The 22,873-nt window shown below is 39.1% G+C and overlaps 1 protein-coding gene across 1 annotated transcript in view; it reads left to right on the top strand.

The window, feature by feature from the left end:
• The first annotated feature begins 12,610 nt into the window (after nt 1-12,610).
• nedd9 (neural precursor cell expressed, developmentally down-regulated 9) overlaps nt 12,611-22,873 on the top strand; it is a 37,630-nt gene continuing 27,367 nt past the window's right edge. The window contains exon 1 of the mRNA XM_026156799.1: nt 12,611-12,876. Within this exon, the coding sequence (XP_026012584.1) occupies nt 12,865-12,876 (12 nt within the window). The 5' untranslated portion in view covers nt 12,611-12,864. The remainder of the gene's footprint in view (nt 12,877-22,873) is intronic.

Below are 22,873 nucleotides of genomic sequence, written 5' to 3' on the forward strand. Positions count from 1 at the left end.
TATTTTCCTCTATCTTATCTTTTCTTTGGCATTATACTTTGTTTTTCTGCTTGTATTTTGTTGACTTATCAGGCACTCTAATAATTAAGAATGCTCTGGCTACATACCTACATATCTGTTGCAACAAAGACATTTCCTAACTTTGAGATATATAAAGCATATTTTTCTAGTTTCTTATTTTGATTAACATATAACAAAAACATGCTTACATGCTTTAATTCAGAGTACTAATGATTTTCTAATGATTAATATTATGCAAAAAATGGTCATTTTAGCTGCATACAGTGGTGTTTCATAGCACAATGTGAAATCGCCACAAAACGTCATCTGTGTTTGTGTCACATTTCTTCACGTCACTCAGCACAAGTTTAGATGTAATGTCTAGACTCTGGTGAACATAAAAATATAGCATCGTGTGTTTGTGTAGTTCACATCATGAAAGGGTTTATTTTCACTGAGTCTGCAATTTTTTCCTAAACCAACCCAAGTTGTTTTTAGTGCCTAAACCTGCCCAAGTAACATATCAAACATAATAATGTAATGAACATAATAATTTCACAAAAACTGGTTTCTAGATACACTAATAAATAGATTTGATGTTGTCACTATTTCACAAGCTGCTGTGATGACTGCAAAGCCTTATTAATGTTTTAAAAACAAATATCTCCTAAACGCCTTGTACTGATTTTATGCTGCTTTTCTTTCCTCGAACATCAAACCCAGCATCAGCAGGCTGAATTACAGTATTGATTAAAGAGAAATACAAAGCCTAGTTTCATCACACAAAGACCGATGAGCTCAAAAACACACAAACACTTTCATCATCTCAATCTCAGCTCAGAGTCTCATTTCACCCCCACACTGCTTCTGCTTTTAAGGCAGCCCGGGATTAGTGATTAAAGCTGTGTGTGCTCACACATCCACCATACAGTAAACACACATACAGGGCCACACACACCTCTACACCACTCTGCAATCAGACAGAGAGCACGGGAGGTCAATACACTCAGTCTGTCTCCTTGCCAACTAGAAGCCTTATCATACCTCCAACCAAGCAGGAAGGCATCTTGCAGCTCACGAGTGACAGTTAACACATTATCAGGCTTAATCTTCAAATCCCAGCCCAGACTTTAAATCCAAGACCAGGACACTCACACCTTTTCACTCTGACAAACCCCCCACAGTGCCTTATATTAACTCAGGTGCATCCATCAACACCAAACATGAAGCCTGTTCATTTTCGAATGGGATGTCATTATGTTTGGTCATGTTTTATTCATGCTAACACCTGGAGGAGCTAGAGGTGCTCTATCTTTAAAATTAATTAAAAAGTGTTCATTGATTAGTTTTAGTGTCTACCATTTATCCATTAAGCCATTAAGCTATTGGATTCATCTTCTCATTTATCACAATAGGCACTCAATTATCTAACCTCTTTTAGCTAACAAAAGTAGCCTTAGCTGCTCTTTTTAATAGTGTGTCCAGTTTCAGTATCAAGATTTGATCAGTGCTTGCAACTATATTTTGACTGTTCATCACATGCTTGTGAAAAATGTCATTTCGACAGTTTCTTTCACAGTACTTTCAGCTCGTACTTTAGCTAGTTAGAGTGCTAGCTAACTATGCTGCTTGCTAGCAGATCACTATTTTTAGCTGAGATTTCCACCAGTAATTTCAATGTTATAATTAAAGTATGATTTGCAGGGGTAAAAGAGGAATATGTAGACCAGAAAAGGTCTACATATTTTTCCCTCCACTAAATAATTTTTATTGCCAGTGAGGATAAAAATGTATCCCTACAGGTATGTATCGTGGCTGCTAACCGCTGCATCCTGCAGTTAGAAAGCCTTGATATAAAGGGGTCTCTGGAGAAATGTTTCACATTACACAGACAGTTTGTTGGCTTTGTAAAGGACAGAGAAGCACTCCTAATCTGACTGTCTTTTCCTGGATCGTTCACAGTGAGAACGTACGGTCCAGAATGCTCTAAAACAGCGGTCCCCAACCTTTTTTGCGCCACGGACCGGTTTATGCCCGACAATATTTTCACGGACCGGCCTTTAAGGTGTCGTGGATAAATACAACAAAATAAAACTAGTACCGGTACCGAAAAAAAGAAGATTTATTCATAACACACGTGAAAAGACCCAGGAAAACCGAGTTAACGATAAAAACTATAACAAAATAACGCTGAAAACCGATAAAAATCCTGAAAACCATACATTTCACACCTGAGCCTCAACTCTCACGGCCCGGTACCAAACGACTCACGGACCGGTACCGGTCCGAGGCCCGGGGGTTGGGGACCGCTGCTCTAAAACACACTAATTTTCACATATTTATTGATTCATAACCTCTTCTTTTTCTTCTCGTAATGAATTTCATTATTTTTATTTAACCACATTGAAAAAGCAGTTGGTTCGTCTATCCATTACAATTCACTCACACTTAAATTCTTGTATGTCACAGTGTCACTATACGAATAATGAATAAGATTATTGCCTCCATAATGTTTTACTTTCAATTTTCCATCTTTTTATACTTATTTTCAGATTTAAGGTAATAAAGAAAATACAAGCTTGTCACGTCAGACTGTGGTTGGTGTTCATTCTGAGAGCTTTGAGCCATTGCAATCACCTTTGTTTTGTTATGTATTCACTCCCTGCTTGGTTAGCTGCAGGAAAAGGTATTGGACTAGGTTAAACTACACCCTTCCACAATGAAAAATGCAAGTTAATGGTACCTAGGGCATTTAAATATCACACCAAGGGGCCTGAAATATGCGTCCAGTTGACAGTTGTCTCTTACTACTTGTGCGACCACTACATTGGGCCCCGGGCACCAAAGTTCCACTTTTGGATATTTCTAACATAACAGTTGCTTTGACAAAACAGCAGTATACCCTTTAGACACCATGAGAATAAACAGGCTCAACTGTGCAGTCTTTCTGAATAAAAGTACTGGTGTACACTTTCAAAGACCAACAAAAGCCTGTATTGTGATACAGAAGGGGTAGCGGTGGCAACAAATTTCCACCCAAGATACCAGTCTTTTGGACTGTTCGCTTTCATGCTCTGTTTAGCTAGACTTAGGCACCAAAACTACTTGGTTTGGTTTAGGAAAAAAATGATGGCCACGGTGAAAATACACCCTTTCACAACGACAACCACATGTGAGAACGCTTTGTTTTCTTGTTTAGTCGGGTGACGTGCACTTTTTCACATGACTTTGCCTGCATAGACTGGAATCTTTCTATTTTTCACACACTTCTAGACCTCTATAGGTCCACGACGGCACCTGGCATATCTGTGTGAATGACAATAACTGACAGTTAGACAAAAAGAGGTTGATATTGGAGGTGAATGCTCACATAAGGGACATTGTTCACAAGCTGAGGATCAGACTGTCTAACAACTTGTGTGCCTGCTGTAGATTGAGTGGCATACACTACATTGTCCAGACTTATTGCTCACTGGAGAGAATGATTGGAAGCAAGGCCTGAACCCAAGTCAATATCAAGCGTCTGACCTCGTCGTCCTCATATTTAGAGAGCAAAATGGGAAATTTTCAGCTCTTATTTCCACGGATAAACCTCTGCTGTGTGCAGGGATGTCTGCATGTCGCCTGAATTTTAAAACCGTTCCTGACACTGAAGCATTATCACACAGTAGCTGGTGACAGAATGATGAACAGTTGGCTCTGCAGCAGAATACAAGACCAATCCAGAGGCAAATTACTCACAAGGGAAGGTGTGCCCAGGCAATGTACAATGAATGAACAAGTGAGAGGGGTAAAAACAGAGTGAACATTGAACTTGGGGTATTAAAAGATGGCCTTGGCAACCAGTTAAGCGTAATTCACTTTCACAGTGAGCATTTACGTGTGCAGCCCAATCTCAGGCTACTGCAGACTTTTATGGCCTTGTTTTTCATCGACTACAGATCGGTTATATCACTGCCAAGCTGAAGGCCAAATAAAGCAAAGTATTTAGCCGCGTACAAGGAGCTATTCAGGTCATTGAAATACAACTGTGACAATCAGAAGTAAATGAGACCCTTCATGTTATTGAGGTTGGTCGAGCTGGAGCCTTGGAGCAGCTGCTAAAGGCTACAGACCTTTAATGCTGGTACTGTTACTTCTGATCTCAGTTTGATTCAACTAATGATGCAGAAGGAAATTAATCTACTGTAATGCTTGAGCTGTGTGGCGGAATACATTAAGCACAGCACAGAGTTTATATGAGCTTTTACGACTGACTGCCTTGGAAAAGTGGTCAGACTAATGCCATGTAGGGATCACTGTGTCAGTTCTACCAGTATCCAGTTTAAGTGGGAAAATGGCTCCATGTGTGTTTTTTGTTTAGAAAATAAGTTCTTTCAAAAATAGAGTCAGACATGAAGATTCCATTCCCTCCATTTTTATTCTAGTCTGTAGAATAGCTTTGCATATCTTTGATGGTCCAAATACACATACAGATAGATAGATAGATTAGTTTTTCTTTATTTTTACTGCTTTCAGCATTGTAGATACATACTGAAGACATCATAGATATGAAGCAGGATATATGGAATTATGCAGCAAAGAAAAAATTATAAATTATATTTTGGTTTCCTGAAAGTAGCGACCTTTCGCTTTGTTGACAGCGTTGCAAACACTTGGCCTTCTCTCAATGAGCTTCATGATGTGGTCACCTTAAATGGTTTTCACTTCACAGATGTGCCTTTGCGGGGTGGAATATTTTTTGCCTTCTTAATGGGGTTGGGACCATCAGTTGTGTTGTAGGAAGTACTGTACACAGCTGACAGCCCTAATTGACAACTGTTAGAGTTCATATTATGACAAGAATCAATCAGCAAAGTAAAGAGAGACCTCTGTCTTTAACAAATAAAGCTCAGTCAGTCCGAAAAATTGTTACAACTTTGAGTGTGTACAAGTACAGTCGCAAAAACCATCAAGCGCAACGATGAAACTGGCTCAGATGATGACGACCAAAGGAAGATCGAGTGTCACCTCTGCTGTTTTTTGATTGGCTGCGCCTCACAAACAGGTGCTCCACTTATTTCATTTGGCACAGATTTGTACACTATACTTGATACCTCACACATCACATACTGTCACACACATCCCAAACATACTAAACCACAGATAATGTTTAGAAGAGCTCCGAGATAGGTGAGAAAAATCATATGTCTTCATGGTAACTCCTGAAAATATGTTACTGTTACTTCCACTTTCAACTGTCTGCTGCACACCTCTTCATACTTTTCACTGTTAGTGACGAATGTTTGTGGGTTTCTCAGTGTAACTGTATTTAAACAAGTGAAACCTTACTTCATCTTTGGTGTGAACGCACCATGATAACGCATACCTCTGCTTTACATTGCACCATATTTTATCAATTTCTTTTTTAAAGCTGACAGCCAGAAGCTTGCTTCGCTGTCACTTGAAGTCGCCCGATGTAATTTACGTTCTATGATTGAAAGATCCCTGCTAATCGCTTTCAGTGTGCATGTAGCTTAATAGCTACTGGTCCGAGTTTGTTTCTGTTGTGTTACATCTATTGTTAATGCACTGTGATGTCTATTCTTCCACTTTAAGGTTGTCTTACATTAAATCTAAGAGAAATGCTATTTCACCTTTACTGTATATAGAAAGACTGACAATGAACACATGTCTTGAAGGTTGAATGATCTTCAGTATGAAAGCCAGGTCAGTTTGAGAGAGACGCTAATGTTTGAGGTCAATGCTAAAACTCAAGGATGTCCAAAACAAACTAATGGGCTTGAAATGTGATCCTGGCCTACAGTCCAAGGCTCAAGGACTCCACAGTCAGAATTACCGAGCTGGTCAAAGACAAGAAACAGTTGGTTACTTAAGGAAAAAAAGCAGTTAATTGTGGGTTACTCTTGTATTTCCTAAAGACAGAATTTCCAACCACCTTGATAGGCTTTGTGTTAGTGGGGAGAGAATTTCCACACGAAGTCCTGGGAATACAACTTTCAGTCTTTTCCTTTCCAAGGAGTTGTTGCATCCATCAGGCTGGCCTCAGGGTTCCTCCAACACTCTGGATTAGAGTGGCATCTCGAATCCCTGTGCTGGTTTTATTTCATGCAGGTTGCTGCTTTGTCTTGTCTGTCTGCAGGTAATACCTGCTTGACCCCACAGGACATAAAGTCTCTTTTATAAAGCTTTTAGTAGAGCTCAGTGTTGGTCAAGTTACTTGAAAAAAGTAATCAGTAACTAATTACTGATTACTCCCCCCAAAAAGTAATCCCGTTACTTTACTGATTACTTATTTTCAAAAGTAATTAATTACTTAGTTACTTAGTTACTTAGTTACTTTTTAAAAACACGATTTACAACCTGAAGAGGTGATAAAGTGATAGATCTTTCAGCCCAATTCTACTTTTTCTACATAATCCATCATGCAAAATGTAATCAAATGGAAAAGTCTCTTTTTTTAACTTGTTTTATCAGTTTTAATCTTTTAACTTTATGCATCAAGCAAAAATTTAATTATATGCAACATTCTCTGACTTGAATAAATTAGTTTAACATTTAAACCTATTTTCTACACATTCCAGCACATAAAATAAAATATTTTTTGTGTTTTCACTCACTCTTTCAAACAGATGCAAGTAAAACACAGCAGAAAATAAATAAAGTCAAAGACTCAGCGGTCCTTTTGCTCTATTTTCACCTGTAAAGCAGGAGCAGGGTAGGCGGAGGGTTACCCTGGTGCAGGTGTGCTGCGGTCAGTTGAAGAATCCGCGCGAGTGTCTCTGTGAGTTTCCCATTATGTCGTAGCTACTCGGTGCTTGCTCGGAAGTTTAGGGTTTTTTTTCGCTGTAGAAGTTTTCTTCCCACGCACAATGGACGCTAATGTTTTTGTCACTTTTTATGGAATCAAACTCAAAGTAAGGTCAGTACTTCCACACTTTAAACGCTGCACGCTCATACTCTCTCCCGCACTCGATATATTATCCATTGTTGATCTGCACACAGCTGCTGTCACCAACGTCGCACTTGCTTACGTCACTGTCATGAGACATTCTCGCAAAAAAAATCACGGTTTTAGTAACGCAGTAACGCAGCGTTCCTACGGGAAAGTAACGGTAATCTAATTACTGATTTTGCAATAGTAATCCCTTACTTTACTCGTTACTTGAAAAAAGTAATCAGATTACAGTAACGCGTTACAAGTAACGCGTTACTGCCCATCTCTGGTAGAGCTGCAGTGTCACCTCTATTGCTGAGAACCCTGTTTGATTTAAGAGAATGACTCTTTAAAGCGCATGTATTCAGAGTTTAAAAGACAAACGACAGAAAAGGATCAGCTAAGTAAGCGCACTCATATTTTTTCAGTAGTCTTCTTGTCTTGTGTGTTTTGTGCATTCCTTTGCTGCTCCTCGGACACGAGGCTGCCATAGGTCACAGGGACTGGGTGGAGGTGGTGTTGGTGGTGGGGACTCGCCTGTCTGAGCAACAAGGGTTGGTGGAGCATCTATAAATCTGCCTCAGCTAGTTTACGAGAGTTTGAGGGACGTTTTTTCACGGGGAGCAGTGAGGGGGCTATCTCAACCTGGCCTACACAGAAGAGCTTTTGTCAGGAACCACCAACACCTCCACCTCCTGCTCCCGTCCATCCACCCAAGCAGCAGTGAGCATAGCCCCCCACCCCCACCCCTCATGATCTCTACTTCTGGCTGCTCTGCACTCTGATGAAACCTGGGGCCGTATCTGCAGGGGTGCTTATGTAACCAAAACATCACAGACACCTGGCGGAGATGAAAGGCGTCCGGCTCGTTTTTCACTCGCACTATTACTGGCTATTTCCGTGCTGAAATGTGCCGTAATAACACTCTGAGACCTCTGCAACTCCAGAGACGGGAGGCCCTTTCAGCTCTTGTAATACAGTAGGTGAGAGGCCACAAATACTGCAGCCATGGTGGCGGTTGTCATGGCGACTTGAGCCCTTGATGCCAGTGCAAATCTTCCCCTGGCTTCTCTGCTTAGATCCAAAAGCAGGATCCTGGGCTGCAACCAACGCTGAAGAGGATCATTTTTTTTCTCTTATTCACTCATTCCTGCCAATGAGCTGATGATGCATGTCGGGGTAGAGTAAAAGCCAGCTGAAATGGCACGCTCAGTCGAGACTGAAGACTAATGGACTCATTCAGTTCAGCCAAATGTTGTGCAAAGAGGATAAACAACCTTTTTGGCTTTTTTCTCTCTCTCTCTTTCAGGCTGCTTTCTTCCCGGCACTGATATAAACAGATGGGAAAATGAGTTTTGTTTATCATAGGAAACAGGTGCTTGCATGCACATAATCACATGCCATACACAGAAGAATAGCCCCCCCGTGCCCACTTGTGGCTCGGAGAATGGGCTCCAGCTGGGCATGGTGTATGTTTCACAAACGAGTGTTTTGAGCGCCCTTACAGGAGCCATTCATCTGAGGATATGACTGTTCACGGGGGACAATGAGAGCCGATAGGGTCCCTGTGATTGTGATAAATGAGCTGACACAAATTAGAGCATGAGATGCAGGCTAATTACAGGAGATTTCAGCCCCTTTAAAGTAATAGCACACAGGCCCACAGAAGGCAGCCCACTGCAACAGACAGACCTCCACGAGCCCTGCTGTCATAGCGAGGGGGCTTTTTTCCTGTGTGGTGTGTGTGTTTGCGTATGTGTGGTGTGTGAGGTCATGAGATGCACATTTTGAGCGCATGCGAGCATAGGTGTGAGAAAAGAGAGGAAGGCTTTCCTGCTTGTTTGTCAGCTTGTCAGATATCATACTGGGTGTTTTTTCTCACCTCCGTTACATTGGAGCTCACATTAAAGAAGTGACATCGCAACTTTCACCCACTTCGTCTTTCCTTCGTTTGGGGTAAGCACAAAAGTTAACCTTAAAATAATGTAAATTGACCTTTTTTCTGGCCTGTGAGGACAATAAATTGCATTTTGGTGAGTTTTAAAATATATTTTTATGGTATCTGAGTATTCTGAGTTGCGATAGTTTTATAGGGAGCCAATTTCATGCATACAGAGACTTTTTCAGACTTTAGCAATGTTTTACTTTTCATATAAACCTTTTGTGACTTACAGAAACATATATGGTAAGAGCTGCTGGATCATACTGCTGTATGCACTGATCAGTTTATTTAATTCTTCCATTAAGGTGCTTTATTGTGTTTACAGTCAAAAATAATCAGTCATTGTTTTCAAACTGTACGAAACTCTTTTTGAGATCATTCAGTCATGACTGAATCTGAAAACTGTCTCCTGTCTGTCACTGCATAGCTAAATCATTCCTACATACGTTTGCACTTGAGAACAGCCGTGGCAAAAGCTATTCTTTTTTCTGTTTATCTATTTAACAGAAAGATGAAAGTGTTAAGAAGCAGTTTTATTAGGTGTTGCCATTCTGAATTTACAGTAACATCAAAGCACAGGGGAAAATGTTGCATAGTCGCAGTTTCCTGACATCCTTCTGTTGTCACCATTTCTAAGAATAACAACCAGCACATTTTCTTCTTGCTGAACTTACAAACGTGTATCAGCGGGATTGTGCCACATGTTAACTACAATAGAGAAAATGTTTTTAAGCTGGATGTATCTCCAATTTTTTAAATTTACTTACATTTATAGAGTGCAGGCAGGGTGGGGCAGGTGGAGACAAGTGTCAATGGTGATTTGTGTCAGAAAGATGGCCGCAAAAGTGATAGAGAAGATGTCTATGATGTCTAGAAGTGGCAGAGTTGAAGATGTTGAAATTCTTATTGAGAGTGACCAGGATGGACAGGATTAGAAATGAGTACACAGTACACGGTTACAGCTCAGGCAGATGATCCACCGTGCTGATAACTGCTTGACAAGTTCAGGGTTGTGGAATAGCTAGTCTATCCCAGCTGTCACAGAGCAATAGGCTCTAGCTTTCCCATGACAAATTAAGAGTGAGTCATAGGTTTGACACAGAAACGTAGACAGCCATTCACACCTACACCCCATTTAGAATCACTAGTAACCAAAGCACCCACAGCAGGGCCCCAAACAATCTGCAGATTCAAAACCAGAACCTTCCTCTTGTGGGATAACACAAGCCACCCTTTTCTTCTTTCGTTCTTCAAACTTTAAGGGTTAGCTAAGCGGATATAGTGGTCATCAAATCCATCCAAATTACATGGTTGATTAAAATAATCAAATTACAGCATTTACATTTATGTTAGACTACTTTTAATTAACTGCTTTAGCCTACTTACAATGAAAATGAAAAAAAATCTTGTTCATGACCTTTGTAGTATATTAACACTATTGGAAGTAAAAATAACTTGAACTCCAATTTTGAAAACACAACTTTTCTTTTTTTTTTTTAAATAAAGCTCTGACTTGTATTATGAGTCCGTGGTCTGGGAGAGAGTCTGTAACTCTCTGTCTGCAAAATACAGTATATAATGACCAGTGTTGGGCAATTAATTAGTTACTTCTTCAAAAAAGCAACTGAGTTATGCAAACAAAGTTTTTTGCAGCCGTTTACCTAAAAATGCAGCCAAGGCATTTTTTAAATAAACATTTAAAACTATTTACAGAACAATCAGCTGTTCTGCATCAAATCTGATGCCACACAAATTATTTGTGCCACTCCAAAAAATCATTTCTGTCCACTATGAAATAAAGGAGAACAACAGCCTCATACCTGCAGGCAGTGTTGGTCAAGTTACTTGAAAAAAGTAATAAGTAACTAATTACTGATTACTTCCCGCCAAAAGTAATCCCATTACTTTACTGGTTACTTATTTTCAAAAGTAATTAATTACTTAGTTACTTTTTAAAAACACGATTTACAACTGAATAGGTGATAAAGCAATAGATCTTTCAGCCCAATTCTACTTTTTCTGCATAATCCATCATACAAAATGTAATCAAATGGAAAAGTCTCTTTTTAAAACTTGTTTTATTAGTTTTAATCTTTTAACTTTATGCATCAAGCAAACATTAAATTATATGCAACATTCTCTGACTGGAAGAAATTTGTTTAATATTTAAACCTATTTTCTGCACATTCCAGCACATAAAATAAAATATTTTTTTGGTGTTTACACTCAGTCTTTCAAATAGATGCAAGTAAAACACAGCAGAAAATAAATAAAGTCAAAGACTAGCGGTCCTGTTGCTCTATTTTCACCTGTAAAGTAGGGTAGGCGGAGGTTTGCCCTGGTGCAGGTGTGCTGCAGCGGTCAGTGGAAGAATCTGCCAGATTCTCTGTGAATTTCCCATTACGTTGTAGCGCACTCGGTGCTTGCTTGGAAGTTTAGGGGTTTTTTTTCGCTCTCCCCACTCCATATATTATCCATTGTTGATCTGCACACAGCTGTTGTCACAAACTTCGCACTCGCTTAGGTCACTGTCATGAGACATTCTCGCAAAAAACTCACAGTTTTAGTAACGCAGTAACGCAGCGTTCCTACGGGAATGTAACGGTAATCTGATTACCATTATTGCAATAGTAATCCCTTACTTTACTCGTTACTTGACAAAAGTAATCGGAGATGGGCAGTAATGCGTTACTTGTAATGAACTTGATTGAGTTCTTTTGCCTCCTGCTCAAGCTGTGGTTTGCAGTACGATGTTGAATTTAACACTAAAAAGAGTGTAATAATGAGTGCCTCATGTAAAGAGGACTGGTAGCAAACTATTTACTGATTCTGTTTGGGAGGTAAAGTTTTAAATGTAGTGACTTTAAGTTAGTTATTTAACTCATGTCATCAGAAATGATGGCCAATGTTGTAAACTTTATGCACAAACAAATATGCTAGTCTGTAATTTCTACAGGTGCACAGATTATGTTAAAATAACTCTTTTTTTAGAGACTGTTGTACTGTACTTTATGCACTTACAGTACACCATAACAAAGCGTCAGGTAGCATATAATTACTTAGGCTTCCTTGATGGGACAAGTGCAAGACAAATGTTGGTGACTGGTAATATTTCATATGTAAATGTATGTGTTCATTAATTGATTCAGAAAAGCTGGTCACAGTGATTTTAGCTGTACCGTCTTTTAGTGATACGAGAAACTTAAATATAGATGTTATACATTATATATGATATCATAGATATTTCTCGTTCGTCTGGACAATTGTCTGTTCACACTGTAACTTATAACGATTGCATTTTTGTGGTGTCTTTTATTAACTTTTATTAAAAAAAAATAAAGATCACTTTATATCAGTTGTAAATGTGCAGAATAAATGGAGAAAAATAAAAAAATAAAGCCTTTTAATGATATTTTGTTTTACGCCTGGCATTAAGTTATGCTACAATTAACATTTCTATACCCTGAAAAACCGACAGAAAGTTGAGAGAATAATTTTTTTCTTCATATTCTACTGTTTATTATTATTTTTATATAATATTTTTAGATTTTTAGAATTCTTGTTTTAATTCAATTTTTTAATTTATTTTTTTGGCAATTTAATTTTTAAAATATTTTCTTTCTACTCTATTTTTTTCCTTTATTTTATTTTGATACGACGATGACGTCGCAGATTTCTAGCAGACCGTAAGCGGGCGTGGTTAGAGGGTTTTAGTTGGGCCAATCAGGAGCGCCTAATGTTAATGAGCTGCAGGAGTCGGTGTGGTGAGCGGTTCTCCGGAGTAGAGGAGTAGAAAGCGGCGGACTGGAGTCAGCTAGATCATTGCGTGTTTCTCTGCATATGAATCTCTGGATGGCTGGTTAACCGCACAGGAAGAAGAAGAAAAACTCTTAATAGTGCCTCCGGTTATTCCGACGTGCCGCTGTGTGTCGCGGTAAAGCGGATATTTCTCACTTTAACTGGAGTCAGAAAGAGAAGCGGCAAGATGAAATACAAAGTAAGTGAAGCGCCGCGGGCTGGATTTGATGCTACATCTCAGTTTTTTGTGTTATTAAGGCTGGATATTTGTTGTGTTGTTTAACCTGGATAATGACAACAAATCTTGATGCTGTCGGAGATTTCTTTTTGAGTCGACGTGAATGTGAAATGTTAACGCTTCTGTATTCGTGGCGGTAATCACAACTTATTTCAGTGAATACATCCGGGTTGCTTTTTTCTTATGAACTGGTTAAAAAAAGAAGGGGAAACTGCACTAATGACTTGCTGAAACGTGCCTTTTTTGTTTCTGCTTGGTGTGTGTGTGTGTGTGTGTGTGTGTGTGTGTGTGTGTGTGTGTGTGTGTGTGTGTGTAAATGTGCTGCACAAGTCAGTATGCGTCACTTTAAATCTGCAGGTTACGTTTTCCATCACAGGGGCGTAAAGGGAATTAAAATGAAAACAACTTTGAGGCCCCCTCCTTGGACTCACCACAACATTAGATTAGACAATGTCAGAAAATTGTATTTTTTTGAAGTCTAAAACCTGAAGATATCAGGTTATGACAAAGAAATTTGTGACAAATACACATTATAGGAGGTGTAATTAGCAAATACTTAGAGATATTGTTTAAAATGTTTTAAAAAAGGAGTATTGGGTTATGAAAGCGGTTGTAAAAAAAAATAGATTAAAAAAATATATCTTTAGAGAAGATTCATGGTAGTGGATGTGGAGTGACATTACATTGTTGTTTGGCTTGGCTCCTTGGAGATCAAAATGCTCAGCTAACTGCAGGTCATTTCCACAACAGCTGAAAGCCCCCCCCCCCCCCCCCCCCCCCCTCAGAGATATTTAGTTTAGTGCTATAAATCTGTGATTATTATCCTGTTTTTGATGCTGTGGATATTTTATGGTAGTGGGTTTTCTTTTGTGAGTAAAGCTCGCTGTAATGTGGTTTAGGATGCTGTAAAATCAGACCAGCTCTCAAACAGACAGAAAAGACTGTTGTTAATGCTGTCAAATGCAGTTACTGGGATTAAAAGGGAAAGTCACCTCTGCATCATCGGCTACAACCACAGGTCTTTACATCAGGGTGTAGACAATTGGAGGCTTCGACAGTGATGGATGGAACAGCTGGATGTCACTTCATCAGGAGGAAGCTTTGAATTTACTCTGGATGTGATTGCATTTTAGCACTTTTCCTTTGCTTCATGTTCTTGGGTCTGAGGTCTTCCTTGCCCCGTTAAAGGGGCAATAGTCTTTTGTGAGGGTTTTGGGGGTTTTGAGGGCACTTGATTCAGTTTTCACTGGCTGTTTTCTGATGTGTGAAGTAGCTGTTTGCCTCAGTGTTGGCTGGGATTCTCTCTGCTATGAGGTTTGGCTTTTTTTCTTCAGTCTTCTGGTCACTCTTCAGCAGATTTGTGACTGGAGGGCGTGCTCGCTGCATATGTGCGTCATGCTCACTGACTCATTGTCCTGTCAAGTACACAGTTCACAGAGCCAAGGGTGATAGTTTGGGTGTGAGGCCAGAGGAGGATTTGAAAGTGGGGAAATAACTTCGAGCATGTCTCCACGGTCACTGTATTCACCCTGAACAATGAGACTGATCAGTGCATGCTCATAAATATGATAAACACCACCGTTTCAGGCCATTATCAGCCTGTAGGGAGGATATCTGTGCAGTATACACACTCCGCTCTCTGACGTCTAACTCCTTTGTTTGTCACATTCAGAAGATAGCCAGAGCACAGAGATCATGTAGACAGCGCTCTTTGTTTACAATAAACATATCCACGTTATGCAAGGCTGTGGCAGAGGAAAGGAGGGTGGGAAATTAGCCCAAGGCTCCGGTTAGGTGACACATTTCACGTCACTACTGCGATTATCTAGTTTCAGCCGGTCACAGCTCTACTGCATCACATCCCGACAGCCACTCGATATTTACAGCTATATTAAGAGCGTCCCTGTCCTCGCAGAGTGGTAGTGTTTCAACACATGCTTAACAAGCGAGGCCGACCCCTCCCCCTCATGTGGTTCACGTGACCTGAGGTGAGGCGCCGCGATCTGATCAGACGCCTCTAGAGATAGTTTCCAACAGGTGTTCAGGTGTGAAACGGGGTGCCTTTTTCCATAGGTCACCAAATGTGTGTAATCCCCATGATGAACCTCACAGAGGCGGAGCTCTTCCAGGGAAATGGAGGACAAAGAAAGATGAGACATAAATTAGTATGAAGGGGACCTATTTTGCTTTTTCCTTATTTTCTGTCTTGTCACTGTTACAGAGGCGGATGGTTATATTTTTAGTTTCACTTAATGAGGTCTGTGTTTAGTGAGTAATCCCTGTGAGCCAAAAGTTCGGGCTCTAAACGCTCAGATTCAGACAGTTTTTTTCTACCTTTGGGTCTGAGTGATGTCATAGAGCGGAGATATTCCTCTTACAGCCATCACAGTCACACAGCTATGGTTCTTAGTTCATAAAGCCCCACCCACCTACAGTTTGAGCCCTCTGTTCGTGAATGGCAGCCAGTCAGAACAAAGTTGGCCTCAAGGGGGAGGAGCTAAAACGGCTCGTTTCAGACTGAGCAAAGCTGTTCTGTAGAGTTCAAGAACAAAATATGGAGATAGAGAGGATTATGAGAGATTCAATTTGCTTATTGGCTTGGAGATACTTCACATACCATAGTATAACGACTGGAAACAGGAGGAAACTGCCAGCCAGGCTCTGTCCAGTGCTAACAAACGGCAACAGTAATGCTAAAGCTCCATAATTAACCTGCTGCTTTTGTGATAACAGGTAAAAACGATCAACTCCTTTAATTCTTTTGAGTTAAAGCTCTCGATATGATGCCTTAAATGAAGGATGTCCCTGCTGGAAGTTGGACTTGGACGTGGAGAATGTACTTGCCCAGAACTGTCCTTTTAAAGGGTCGTGACACAGTTTTAAACACCCAGGTCTCATTCCTTTGTAGCTGATGTAACCGTTGTAGAAATAGCTCCACAACCAGAGTGAAGAGTGATTAGATGAAGCCAAACTCTGGCCCAAAATGTGCTTTTCAAAGTGTTTGTATTTTTTTTTAATGGGTTCAGGTTCTAGGCAGTCAGCCAGCACTGAAGGGAACTGGAGGAGAGAGCATAGCAGACATTGTTCTAAGAGTGAGGAGGAGGATCTGTGGTGCTGAAGGGGCCTGCAGAAAATGAAAAGGAGAGGAAGTTGCGGGAAGAACGAGAGGGCAAACAGAGTTGGCTGTATAGTGGGGGTCGAGCCGTTGGGGTGGGGTTGATGGGAGTCGGGGAGGTCGAGGAGCGCCCCGTGAGAATGAGTGCATTCCAGGCGATCGTGCATGGGAAGGTTGTTCAGAGGATGCACATGATTGTTTCAAGGTGGCCCTTCACATTGATAATGAGCCTTACAGCAGGGGTTCTTTTCTTTTCTCAGCTTGTTTGCTTACGCAGGGGGTGGCATTGTGTAGTCCTTCCAGAAAGAGACATTTGTATTCTTCTGAAAGAAATTCCTTGAGAGGAACCCAGTGCCCTTTTCAAGAGAACTCTGCAAGTTATATGCACTTAAGCATTATTTCACATTGCTTTTTCCCATCTTAACTTCAAAGCATTTATTATTCTGTGCCTGCTCAGATGTCTGAACAGTGACATGTAGCTTTTGTAGCCCATGTGTGTCAGCGATTTCCTGTCCCTTTCCCCAACTTTGCTCCTGTGTAAGATTTTCAGATAGTGCAAAGAGCTACTCCCCCAATGTCAATGAATAGCGACCCCCCAACCTCCCCTCTCTGCGCCCTCGCACCGTGAGCCAGCCATTAACATTTGAAAACAGCCAGCGGGGAGACAGACTACAATGTGGACTCGTTTTAGAAACAGACTCGCCAACAATGCAAAGAACCATTTCCACGGTTGAGCTCCTCCTTCCTTCCCTCAAGGAATGCCAGCTATTTCACAGGGTCATCCTTCAAGATCTAGTGGGCTCCCGTCAAGTCGGTTCGACTGCACGGAGAGTCTGTTTAATAGCTGAGCTGACCTGTGTGCGCTCTGGATATGTGTAGGGTAGAAGCAAAGGTCCTCTAGCAGGCCGACAGCATCGTAGTTTTAAAGCATGTGAGATTGCATTAGTCTTCTTTGTCATGTGGCGAAGCTGAGCAGTGTGTAGACAGTCGTTTGGGGGAAAAGCAACTATAAGAAGCTGCTGTATACAGGTAAAAAAAAGAATACTAAACATTGCTAAAGGTTTTAAATAAAGAGGTCAAAGTGTATATAAATTACATGAATTCAGAGTACTCTAAACAACCCATTTGAGGCTTTTATTCGCTGTCCCCCCCCCCCCTCTGTATGATGGAGGATGATATGTCCAGTACAGCCATCTAAGGTAAATTTAACTGTTTGTGAGTGCAGAAGCCCCACTCGAGGGGCAGCCAATCAGAACTTTGTTATAACTTAGTTCACCCAATGTCTGTTCTAGACAGTGGGTGAACTAAGGGGCTACCCCATGGTGGAGTCTAAGATCATTATTATTTTTTTATGCATGAATCATGTTGTTGAAATAAACCTAGTAAGTCCTCTTAAACCACTTCCTTCATCCTTTTAAACAGTTACTCATTCATTTCCACACACATCATTTTCAACGCTTTCCCTTGAGCAACGTCCACAGAGACGTGGACGCGGACGAAGAAAAGCAGAATCAAAGATTCGTACACAAGATTCGTCTATGAAAGTTGGTATAAAATGCAAAGACGGCTCATTTTGGGAAAACAATCTGAAGTTTACGATCGATAAGCAAGATAACTTGACATATTCATATGTCATTAAACTTCTTTTTATCAGTTAGGAAAGTTGATATTTATTAATGAAAATATTCCTGATATTGCCTTTTTGGATTTTTTTCCCATTTGTTGGCCAAAACAACCCATAGCTGTTGGTTATTGAATCTATTTGACATTTCATACACCAAATTATCCATTCAAATAAAAAAAAAAAAAAAAAATATATATATATATATATATATATATATATATATATATATATATATATATATATATATATATATATATTAGGGGTGCAACGATACACAAAATTCACGGTTCGGTTCGGTTCGATACTTTGGTGTCACGGTTCGATATTTTTTCGATACAAAAAAAATGTTCATGCATTTTTAATTTGTCATTTATTAAAATTATAAATATATATTTTAACTCAAAAGTACAGTTTTTAAATTTAACCCTAACCCTAACCCTTGTGCGCGTTTTTTATTTTGACAGCGAATGCGCACCTGCGGACCACTTATGTGCAGCCCTGGTTATATAGCTCGTCATATTGCAGCCACAGAAATTATTTTGTCCATGAAACCATAAAGCTGCACTTTCTTTTTGCCTTATAGTCTGATTTGTCATAACTTCTCCGTTTTGTGGTAAGCTTTTATTTGGCTGTCACTTCTTCACCCTGACCTGTCTTATTTGGCTCAGCAGAACTGAAATGCTTTTACACATGCACTCACATAAGCTCAGCGATTCTCTGCGCGATCAACCTCTCACATGTTTAAGCTTGCTGCGGGAGATTTCACTTGTCATGTTTGCATAGTAAGCTAACGATTAATAAGACGATGTCAGAGGAATTGGTGCACAAATTATCATCACTCACAGATCAGTGCTGTCGCTCTCTATACACAGTTCGCACGATTGCAAAGTGAAAGCAAAAAAACAAGCGCAAATTCAAACGCGACTTCAATATGTCACATATTGACAGTGGCTCACCGATGCCAATGACATAATTACCCAGCTACATTTCTGAAAGAATGCAAAAGCATTGACATATATTTTTCCTACAATAGCCCGACGGGCAGGGAAGAGATAGATTTTGGTAGCCCGACTGAAAAAATCGCTAGCTCCGGGATGTCGGGCTAGCGATATTGCAAGCCCTGTATCTGATTGAGGAATCACTCATCTTTGGAAAAGAGAGTTTATTACAGAGAAATGGCTCTTTCCAAAATAAAAGCTATACTATCCGCTTCTTCTGGGCTATATTCTCAGCAGCATAAGGAGAATCATGTGCTAACAACTGTCTAAATGACTCGGCTAAAGTTAGTAGCATGCTTGTTGTTTTTGTCTTTGCACTAGGATGATGTCGGGGTAAATGTGCAGTCATATTCGTTGTGTTCCCACTAGTGCTTTCAGGTTAATCTCGTTGAAATGACCTTAACACCACAACACGGCAAATCTCCGTTAACGAGCTACCGCCGATCGCTCCGTGCATGGGGCTAGACGGCCAACACGTTAACGAGCTAACTGCGCTAACACACTAGTTCACACCCATGTAATTGAGCATTGCATGGCACATCCAACATACTGTTTTACTTTAGTCCATGACTCGCTTACCTTCAGGGTCATACGTCACATGAAAACCAAAATAATTCCAAACGCCAGATCTGAATGAGGTTCAATTTGCCTGTTGCAAGGAGAGCTTAACTTCTGTCTCGCTAGCTTGCCCTGTGCTCTTCCTTCTGACTATGCTGTCTGTGTTGAGCGCTCAGTGGATCTGCGCTCGACAGTGCAGCCTAGGCGGAGTAGTCGAACACAGATTCACTGAGCGCTCCACACAGACAGCATCGTCAGAAGGAAAATTGATAAAATAAATTACAAATGTTGTATTGTTCGATACATATGCGTACCGAACCGAAAGCACTGTATCGAACGGTTCAATATCGATACGAATATCGTTGCACCCCTAATATATATATATATATATATATATATATATATATATATATATATATATATATATATATATATATATATATATATATATTTATTTATATATATTTATGTATATATATATTTATTTATATATATATATATATATATTTATTTATATATATTATGTATATATATATTTATTTATATATATTTATATATATATATATATATATATATTTATGTATATATATATTTATTTATATATATTTATGTATATATATATATATATATATATTTATTTATATATATATTTATTTATATATATTTATGTATATATATATATATATATATATTTATTTATATATATATTTATTTATATATATTTATGTATATATATATATATATATTTATTTATATTTATTTATATATATATTTATTTATATATATTTATGTATATATATATATATATATTTATTTATATATATATTTATTTATATATATTTATGTATATATATATATATATATTTATTTATATATATATTTATTTATATATATTTATGTATATATATATATATATTTATTTATATATATGTATATATATATGTATATATATGTGTATATATATATGTGTATATGTGTGTATATGTGTATATATGTGTATATATGTATGTATATATATGTATGTATATATATATTTATGTATATATATATATGTATATATATATGTGTATATATATGTGTATATATATGTGTATATATGTATATATATGTGTATATATGTATATATATGTATATATGTATATATATGTATATATGTATATATATGTATATGTATGTATATGTATATATATGTATATATATGTATATGTATATATATGTATATGTATATGTATATATATGTGTGTATATATATATATATATGTATATATATGTATGTATATATATATATATGTATATATATGTATGTATATATATATATGTATGTACATCATCTAATCATAATGAGAGTATCCCTTAGTTTAAAAGGCACTTAATCAAATGCAGTAAAGTGTTAAAAGGGGGAATCTTTCTCCTTTTATCTCTGATGCCCTTCATGTTTCAAAGGGGAAAGATGGCAGCCTCTGTTGTTTGGGCTGTGAGATCTTTGTGTGGCGTGAAATCGAAGGGACATTGGAGTGAATCTCCATCTCATTGACTATTCCTATATGTAAAACCAATCAATGTGGCCCTGCAGAGATACCCCGAAACATATTTCACATGTCGGCTAATGCCCCCTGGAGGGATTAGTGCTCTTGTCTCTGGGGGTTACTATGATGCACTCATGTACCCTCACTTGGCATCAGCACCAAGCTTGGAAGTAATCCACTAGTCTCCTTTGCCAAAACTGAGCGTCTGTTGGCTGGAGGCCCCGTGAATACCATTCGTATTCACAGGACTGTTGTACATTTGTGTTGCCGGTGCTCCTCGACCCGTTTAGGTGCAGTAAATTATATTTTCAGGTCAAAAGTCGGTGTCAAGCTCGCAGTTATTCACTGCTTTGCTCAGGCGCTGAGCCAGACTCACGGATCAGTTTCCTCTCATAGCCCTGGATTGTCCTGGCAGAATGCAAAAGCTGCACAAGCCGTTACACTTTTGAGAGAATATCTCCAGTTTCAGTCCTAATTATAGTTAAGGCTCCAGGACCACAGCGAAGGAGTCCAAGATGTGACAAGATAGCACAAGCTCGGTGGTAGCCTGGATCTATCTGGGTCGTGCAGGAGCCAGGAAGCGCTGCAGGCTAAGGAGTGGGTCAGAAACGCAGGAGATGTCAGGTTACCTTATAGTTTGTGTGACAGTAAAAAAACAAAAACAAAAAAAAGACGACTGAGATGAATGGACAGAATAAGGAGGAGCCGCGGGATAACAGTCATTTTACCCAAGACGTTACACAAATTAGATCATTTCCTGTGACCTCACCTAAAGTGGTTGAGTGTTGCAGTTGAGTCCTGCCCACGTTGTATTTCATCACAGTTTTTACTGCTATAAATTACTGTAAGTGCACTCAAAGTAAACAGAGTGGCAGACATACTGCCGCAGGAATGAAGAGACTACAACAATGTAACAAAGCATTACTGTTTTAATAACCTTAACATTAGAAGCAGAAGCTGGGTGAAAGCCACACCCCCTTAAATCCCAAATCTGCATTCAGTGACCTTTTTATCTGCTTTGGGCAGCAAATAACAACTAATAACAGTAACTAATAACATTCTCATTACTATAATGATGAGTCAAATTTCTGTAAACCTGGTGAAGTGAAACCCAAAATCGACAACTCCTAAGTGTACTGGTTCTCCAACAGCTTTATTTAGCTCTTTAGCTTCATGTGGTTATCAGTTTTTGTGACATTTGGACAGTTTTCAGAGATATTTGTACAAGAAGCAGTCGTCCATTGTGTCTAGTAGTTAATAGTAGAAAGAAATGAAAGATGATTTTGACTTAAATAAAGGATCAAACTAGCTTGGCAAAAGGCTTTGGGCAAACTGGAAAAGTACGATTTACAAATGTGTCTGGAAAGCATCTCAGTAATCCAGGTCATGGCAGTCTTAAGAGTTTAAAAAAAACAAAACAAAAACAAGTATCTGGACTTCCTTAAGTTTACCCCCACTAGGGTTTACATATCTGGGACTCTTCACCTTAACTTAAGAACACAGACAGGAAGGCGTCCAGTTATCTTCTTTCTTTTCAAGATCCTAAGATTATTACTTTTCCACAGTTCAGAAGCACTTGAATGATTTATATCGAGCACAATTCTTAGCAAATGCATCTAGAGAGGAGAAAGTAGCTGAATGCAGTGAAAATATAAAAGCTTTACTGTTGATTATGAATGTGATCGTCATCTCCTAAATAAGAGTGAAACTGACATTTTCCAGGGGAAGGCCATGATTGTGACACACTTTTCATCATTCTCTGACTAGACAGTTCAACTGAGATATTTTTTGAGGATCTGAGGTTTGTTGGAGCTTGCGGCGTGGTCAGACGGCATCATGGCGCATCACATCCCATCAAAGCTGCAGCTGCCATGCTGTTGCTGTTTATGTTTTAGGGTGTGGAGATTTCCTCGCAGCTCGTGAATCATAAATGAAGGAGAAGGTGTTGGTGGTGGGGGTGTCATATTTACACTGTGGATACAATAGTCCTTTTTATTCAGCGCTTGGCAGGTTGAATTTACCCTTCTTTCCACATCTTCTGGCAGAATTAAAGTCTTTACACAAGAAAAATGAACGTTTACAATCAGTCACAAAGAACCCCTGAAACAGTTTGTTCCAACCACAAAACTAAAATAAG

This window comes from Astatotilapia calliptera, chromosome 22 (assembly GCF_900246225.1).
Source record: "Astatotilapia calliptera chromosome 22, fAstCal1.2, whole genome shotgun sequence".
Classification (NCBI taxonomy): domain Eukaryota; kingdom Metazoa; phylum Chordata; class Actinopteri; order Cichliformes; family Cichlidae; genus Astatotilapia; species Astatotilapia calliptera.